The 8,448-nt window shown below is 36.6% G+C and overlaps 1 protein-coding gene across 2 annotated transcripts in view; it reads left to right on the top strand.

The window, feature by feature from the left end:
- Nucleotides 1-738: 738 nt before the first annotated feature.
- The window catches only part of LOC131683422 (forkhead box protein L2-like), an 83,942-nt gene continuing 76,232 nt past the window's right edge, over nt 739-8,448 (top strand). The window contains exon 1 of one of the 2 annotated variants that reach the window (XM_058965399.1): nt 739-1,364. In XM_058965399.1, coding sequence (XP_058821382.1) covers nt 1,364 — 1 coding nt within the window. In that variant the 5' untranslated portion in view covers nt 739-1,363. The remainder of the gene's footprint in view (nt 1,365-8,448) is intronic. The other variant, XM_058965397.1, reaches the window with a different exon arrangement.

Raw genomic sequence — 8,448 nt, 5'->3', positions numbered from 1 at the left:
AGAGATCACATTTGGTGTTCCTGCGATTATTTTTTGGGCGTGTTTGGTGTTATAAGCAAGGAAAAAATGGTCATGTCGAGCCAAAGTGAAAGCATTCTGAATTTTGGATTATTTCTAAACATAAAGAGTTGGTACTACATCACATAGAGTACAATTTGGACTATCATAAGAATGGATTGAAGATATGTGATGCGTTATCGCATCATTAAAAAAAAAATCACCCAATCTAACTGCTATTTGTTTGTATCTCATAGGAAATTTAGTTTCCTTTCTGAATATGTAGTATTTAGCGTTTAAAAATATCATAATTAAAAAGATACTTCAAACCGTTGTCACATCACGAAAGGATGTGTATAATGAACTGATATTGTCGAGTACAGACGTATCAAACCATGGTCCCATCATACAACCATTTACCCCAACGACCACTGACTGGCTGGCTGGCTCGCTCACCAACCGGGTGGGTGGTGTAAGCAGGGCAAGACGATCGTCAAAAGTGCTCTGATTTCTTCCTTTGCGCGCGCACATCGTCACTTCTCGTCGAATAGCACCGCGGCACTTTCCGCTGTATGCATTAATGTTCGTACGTAGATTTTCCACACATCCACACCCGTACCGATGGAGGATCCTCCTTTGTATGGGTGGGTGCTGGCGGTGCAATTTCCTCTACACGATGACTTCTGAGTATGTGAGGAGGATCGTCGCGATTCATTCCACTGGTCGCGGAGTAAAAGCGAAAAAGTAAACTCCTCGCTGCGTTAGTACGTTACCAATTTTCGTTTAGTAAACAACGGGTCTCGAGTTTTGCCTTAACTGGCTGGCTAATATCAAACAGTCCGGGTGTAAAAATTAAACCTCTTCTGCTGATCCTACGCGCTCAGCACGGTTGTTGAGATTACTGCCCAATGCAGTTCAGCGCGTTGACTCGGGCATCTCAGGCTCGGTCGGGAAAGTTTTCTCGTGGATTTCGTAAATATTGAACCACTTGGATGATAATATTTACTAGCGGTCGATATTTACTACTACTGCACAGGGCACCTCAGGTGGATTATCGGTTCGGTCCGGTGAATTTGTTTGGAAAATATTCGTGCAGAAGAAAATATTGTGCCAATGTGAATGCTGTGCGCGACTAAACACCGGAAAACATAATCATCGATCGTTATCGTGATTCAAGAAGTAGTTTAGTGGATTAACGGAGAAAGAAAAATACAGCGTGTTATCGGAATACAGGAACGCATAAAATCAGCTGAACAATATCACTGGAACCTAGCGCCGCCGTTTTACGGACGACGGTCCCGGGATTATTCATTGCTCAGTTGTAGAGAAATCTTCAAAAATTCTTATCGGGAGTGAAATAGACTACAGTAAGTATTGCCGTTTGAACTGCAGGATTTTTTTGTTCACATTTTTTTTGTTCAGCACAGATTAGATGCACCAAGGCCATCGATGGTAGAGTGGTGCATTTTTTTCAGGTTAAATAGCTTACCGATTATTGCTCATGTTTTTTTTCGGAAATCATCTATTTACACAACTACCCACAGAACATGTTTTAGAACTTATACTTGAAAAAATATCTTTGAATGGAACTAGAAAAACTGCCGTTCGATTATCTGTTTACTGACAATAGACTAATATTTATAATCTGTTGTCTGCTCAATATTACAATCATTTGATCCATCTAGTTTTCGGGAATAATATTTCGGATTAGGATACAGATATGCAACATTGCGTATCAAATGATTAATGCCGTTTTATGAGTTATTAACATTAATGCGTAATACAATTTACAACAGCTAATCAGCGTCCAAGACAAATTACTAAATATGATCAAACAAATAAATATTAGAAATTTTTCATTTTACTAGAAATTTATTTCATCGTTTGTTTTTGACAATATAAAACTTTTCTTTCTTATTTTCATTTGACACGGTATGTTGCGCTAGCTTAAAGGAACCAAGGACAATCCGCAATTTTCAATTGAATTTTTTGAGACAAGAAATACAGTTTCACATATTTTCAATGAGAATAATGATTGAATTCGATGCGTAATTAACAAATTTAAATTTTCTGCTTCTGGAAAGGTAATATAAACTTACATGATTTATTATTATACAAAGTAAAAATTTTCCAGATTTTTTTTTGTGTCAAGCGTGTACAGTATGCTATATTTCTCTTTGGCAGAGGAAGTTTGGGTAAAAAACTATTTTTTCTCCACTAAGGAGAAAATTGTTTTAAGCCACTCTTCGAATAAATTAGTTATTGAAGAGGCGTTTCGAGTTCCTATCATTAGAATGTCCGAGGCAAACTTAGTGACAGGACTAAGCTAGTGTCGGATTCTGATGAAATTCATTCATAAGCCAAAGTTTCCAGTTAAGGTTATGTTATAAATGGTTATATTTGAGTTCTTTTTGTGGTCCCAAATGACTGTGGAAATTATGGGAGCGATTGGTTGCTCCCGGTTTTGCGAGTTGCGTTGAAAATTCGTATGGAAATACGTATGAGAAATACTCCTTTCACACATTAATCGTTGAGAGCCCAAATCGAAAAACCAATCCTATAAAAAGTTAACCTAGAATGTGGTTGACAACTTTGCAGAAAACTGTAACTTGCTAGGATGTTATTACGATTTTCAGGTAGACGGGTCACTACGTGCTGAAATTAACTGTTTCTGCCAACACTACAAATATACCACTAACACTTACGTTTCAATTGCCCTGGTTTGGTGATAGAAATAAGACACGTGAAAAGGCTTTAGAATTTCGATCAAAGAGGATTTTCTGTATAAGTGTAAACATTTAAAGATTGCATTAGAATTATTAGCTTGTGAATTGTTTTAGACTCCTTCTTAAAAATTAGTTGGTATGCTATTTTAATTATAACATTTTTAATTCGCACAACGATTCCAATCGATTTTTGGCTATTACCAGGTTTATACAATGCTTCTATTGATACTAGGAATGTTTCTCAATCAGAATTCGAACAAATAATAGTTTATGTATGAAACAAATGAATGAGCACATGCAAATATCACAAGTGATGAATAATATCAGAATAGTTTGATCTTACCGCTAGGTAAAACAAATCGTTACTCTTTACTTCCAGACTACGTTCAGGTAATGAAGAAAATTATTCTGAAGAATTCGTTCGAAGATTCCAAGTATCTGCGATGATCAGGTTCTGAGATATTTAGAATTGAAACGTTGGTGCTCGTTATAATATTTTTTATAAAAAATCATAGCAAGCTAGTTTTGTATGTGCGGAGATTCTGAAAAGGACATTTTCCATACAAACATTAAACGCAATGGGCTAATCCGAAGAGCAATCGATCGAATATGTACAGTCATTTGAAACCACAAAAAGTACTCAAAAAGTGGTGTACTCGCTAATTAGTATCGTTTTTAATATTGCCCATACCACCAGTCTATTGAACATTAGGGACCGTGGTTTAAGCGAAACTGTGTTTTTTTGAGAAGGTTGTAGCAGTTCGTTCGCGAACATATGTGACAAATTATACATATACACATTCGAAAACTTATTGCATCTTATTTCAAGCAATGTGGAGTTTCACATAGGTCAGAAGAATTTATAATGAATGATATATAAATATATAAATAAATAAATAAATAAATAAATAAAGACATAAGTAAATAAATAACTAAATGAATAAATAAATTAATTAATTAATAAATGATGTCAGTACCAATTTAGTGCTGCTTTGCACTTATCTAACTATCATTAAGTTGGTGTTAGTTACTGACGAGGAGAATCCGAAACACTAAAAAAACCATACTTTATGTTAGGTACTGTGTCCTTATGCACAAAAATTTGGTCTTGTCCAAAATTTCATTGCTGGATTTGAATAATGGAATTGGAAGTTGCCATTTTGTCTGCATTTCTCTCCGCACATCTCTCCCTGGAAGATAACTACATCCAGCCACACACGAAGAAAAGATAGGTGACCACATTTTGCACCTGACTTGGCTTTTAATTTCTTATATCCCTCTAGGGCTGTTCATAAAGGACCTTATCTGAAAAAGAACCAGCTAATGGTAAAATGGATGTCGAACGAGATTCATCACCGCAGACACCGACTTCCTGTTGAAATATTGAACTTAGTCAGACCATATCTGATTTTCTTACGGATCAAAGATAATCCGATAAAGTATTTTAACGAGTTCAAAAGAACTGACAGAGAAATATTCAGTCGTGACAAATATCTAAAAAGTTCGTCCAGATTAACTTAGTATTAGTATTCCAGATGAGAAATTTTTATAAAGGATTACCTTGTCTACATGCCCACTCACAATGTAGAGATCGACGGCGTGATCACTGAATATTTTCAATGCTATTTAAAAGCCGCTTTTGGCAAAATATGCGAGTTCATTGCTGCACTGTCATTAAAATGCTTTTCTACTGATATACACACGTATTTATATAAATTTTTGAATGCTATTAGTATGGGGTGAACTTAATTCGCCTAAAAAGGTACATTAAAAAAAATATGGCGATGCAGAGAGTGTCAGCACATTCATGCAATTTCCGTATCATAATGACGCAATTGAGTATTTTTTTCAAATTCGAATGGCAAAATACTGTAAATTGATTAAGTGGCAGTGAATCTTCGGCGCCTCGTTGAAAACTTGTTTTGCAATGTACATCATGACTCAAAATCTACTAGACCAATCGTTTTGAAGTTTTGTGCAGATCTTTCTCACATCAATAATCAGGTAATGATGAGAGCTTTAATTTGTTTCTCATTTTTTTGAGTTTTTATAACACTTTGAAGCCAAGAAAAAACAATTTTCGTTAAAAAAAATCGGGAAACATGTTATTGTAAAACTAATAATAATAATAATAATTTTGTAAAACACTCTTGTAATTACCTGTGCAATAATGTGAAGAAAAATTATACGAAATTCAAAATCGAATGGTCCCGGAGATTTTGAGTTATGGCATACCTTGTTACGATACAAAATGCTACAAGAAACTTCAGAAATGCGAATAATATGGCACATATTACAAGGCAATCGATTTTCACTTTTATTCCGAGTGGGTAAGACAAGCAAAGTGAGTGGTTTATTACTGAGGATTTGTAGCATTTTCGCTATACACACGCTTCTAAAATAATTTCGGAGGGGGTCGGACTAGAGATGGTTGGGTTTCAGTTTTTCTGAACCCGAACCCGAGAGCTTGAAAACTGAAAAACCCGGACCCGACACGAACCCGAAATATTAAAATTTGATAAACCCGAACCCGACCCGAGCCCGAACATTTTAAAATTGCAAAACCCGAACCCGAAAATGAAACTTTTGTAAAACCCGAGCCCGACCCGAACCCGATAATTTCAAAACTTAAAAACCCGAACCAGAAAATTTATAATTCGAGAAACCCGATCTGAACCGGTTTTGTTAATTTTTAAATTTAGGCACCCCAGCTGGATCCAAGGCTCATCCAAAAGAATCATCCAAGGCTCATCCACAATTATTATAGAATCACTCGAACCTGAAAGTAGCACCATACGTGCCCAATTATATCTGCCTATGGCAAAACTAATTACTGGCGAGAGGAATTGGCATTTATATTTACTATTATTAAACGTCGCATTTATAATGTTCTGAGAAACTTATAAATCGTCGATATCTTAACCGGAAGGTAGGATAAATCGGCGGCTAACGCATGGGGAAACAAAAGGCAGATTCAAAAAACCTTGCCCGTCGTACTTAACCAAAATTTCTATTTTTTTATCGAAAACCATTTCTACAAGAGAAGTTTTGTATAATTTATTACATGTATTAAATTAGGCACTGTCTATTGGAAAGTGGTATTCGACAGTTTACACGACGTCACCCGCGTTACTGGTTGGCACAGTCAAACTTAAACTTGTGTCGGAGGGCGTCAATCAAGATTCTCTGATGCGTCCTTGGTGTCACATCATTAGCTAGTACGGTATGCGCGCCAGTAGAGATACTTCGACATCTCCAATGGAATTCTCGGAACGACTACAAACTTCTACAAAGCCGCTCATGGTTTGAACAAACCACACAATAATTTTAAGATTAATTCCTTAAAATAGTGGAAATTCATGTATTTTCATGAAGGAATCCGGATCACGTAACGGCCTAGCCTGGGGGCAAAATATGACAGAAAGTACTTGTTTCATATATGTACCCCTCATTTGATAGTGGCGCTGGTATATCATTACAATATGAGTGCCATCGTTGATTGATTGTCTCTACTTCCCGTAGATTTCTACTTGCTTGAACCAATATATTTTCCGATAAATTTACTTTGACTTGGTTGATTGATGATTATAATAAAAAATAAATCGCACAGAGATTTTAGACGCGAAACATTTATTAACGAATCTAAAGAGAAGAAATGTTATTCATGAATAAAAAATACAATAGTTGAGCTTCAGAAAATATAACGAATTCTAGCGATTTAAAGGTGGTAAAATTTAGTATGTCATCCTTTCGTATCACGAAGTAAAGTAAAGTAAATAAAATTAATACTACAAAAAGAGGCTGGGTGTTGTATGTAGACGTAAACCCGATCAGAAACACATAACAAAAATATTTCAAAACTATAACTCGCATTGTTACTTGTTATAAATTTCTGTTATTTTAACTACTAACGAGACCTAATTTATAACACAATATGTTACAAAAAATGTGTTCTGTTATAATCTTGTTATTTCATTCTGATCGGGAACAGTGTCAAGAAATTGCTGGGTGTGATCTGTTCAAAACCCGACCCGAATCCGAAAATTCCAAATTCGAAAAACCCGAACCCGACCGAACCCGAAAGTTTAAAATCCGACGCGAACCCGAGAAATTTAAATTTGAAAACCTGGAACCCGACCCGAGCTCGAGAAATTTAAATTTACAAAACCCGAACCCGACCCGAAGCCCGTCGGGTTCGGGTCGGGTCCGGGTTTCGGGTCTAAAACCCGAACCCGACCATCTCTAGTTGACACATCATTTCGTATACTTACCTAGTATTGGTCAAAAAATACAGTTTCTCTGTTTACTACCAGGGCCCTCATGAACCTGAAGAACTGTCGACTGACGAACGCTACCCTCTTTCATGGCAATTCTTCTCGAAACCTGCGGACACTGGCAACTTTTACCTCACTGAAACTTCCTGGAGTCACTGACTCGCCGGTGCACTTGATCAACACTTCAATGTTAGCAGCATCCATTTTAAGAGAAACCGGAAACCGTTCTAAAATCTAACATTCAAGGTCTTTACCGATCCTAAAAAAACCTTGACGGGAGCGAAAATTTCACGCGTTCGACGTACTACGTTTACTTTGATAGAATCTCTGCCAAATTAGTTTCACGAATCTGTTCAAACTGTTCTTCAACGGTCTACTGTCATGTCTAGCCAACTGCAGTCGTTTTTTGGGTGATTCTCAAAGCAGTTGTTGCAATCCGAGACTGATAAGCCGTCTTCTATCTGCAATCTACTATTGCTATTGCTCTTAGGGCCAATTTGTTCACCCTCGCTTAACGTTTAATCCAGGTTTAAACGTACTCGTGAACCTGGTTTAAGTGTTAAGCGAGGGTGAAGAAATCGGCCCTTAATCGTTCAAATTCTTTTTATTTCAGTATATATAATAGCTCCAACAACACTTTTGCAAGTGTATATCTATTGATTTTACCTTTTTGCTAGCAACTGCAAAATCAAACCGAGGAATTATTCTAGAATTGGACTCCCAGCTATTATTATATTTTTAAGGTCTAATCCAATATAATTTTTCTTACAACTTTATCCGGCATGTATTTTTTTATTTCAAATTAGTAACATATTTTTTAAATAAAAATAATACTTCCACTGCGTCTTCTCCATAAATCACTTTAACTCTACACAGACAGCCTGTCCCAAACCAATAACTTCCAGACGCACAATTCCTCCCCGTAGAGTGTTTGTTTTTCGTTTCAATAATCAAATATTAATTAACATGTCACGACATTGCTTTTACATTCGGAAACAATCTATTCCCATTTTTTTTGAAGAATTAACTGATAACTGTGTCAAGCTGAAGTGCGGTCCGACCTTTCGTGAAATGCTGCTGCCCTCGCTCTCTCCCTCCGCTTGATACCCTGTGGCTGTGAGGCGTTGTCGCCGTCAGGGTATTTGATAATGATGCTGTGTGCCTTCATCGCATAAATTATTACATGAAAGTGCTCTGATTAATGCTTTCGCTTCACTTTTATTCGGATGAAATGAATGAATTCGGCGATTTATTCGCCAGCATCGTTGTGTCCGATAATGCTCTTCGTTTCGTTTTCAGTTTAAGTGATAATGGCGATGCACATGAAACTTGATTTGAGTATTTTTAGTGTTGAGCAGCCAATGGCATGCAGTCAATTAACTTTGTTTTTGTTTGAGAGTAAAACACCGAGGAAAATGATACCAACCATTTTTCCGCATTGCTACCTGTTT

Source organism: Topomyia yanbarensis, chromosome 2 (assembly GCF_030247195.1).
Source record: "Topomyia yanbarensis strain Yona2022 chromosome 2, ASM3024719v1, whole genome shotgun sequence".
Classification (NCBI taxonomy): Eukaryota; Metazoa; Arthropoda; class Insecta; order Diptera; family Culicidae; genus Topomyia; species Topomyia yanbarensis.
The sequence above is the reverse complement of the archived record's forward strand: the minus strand, read 5'-3'. Positions and strand labels throughout refer to the sequence as shown.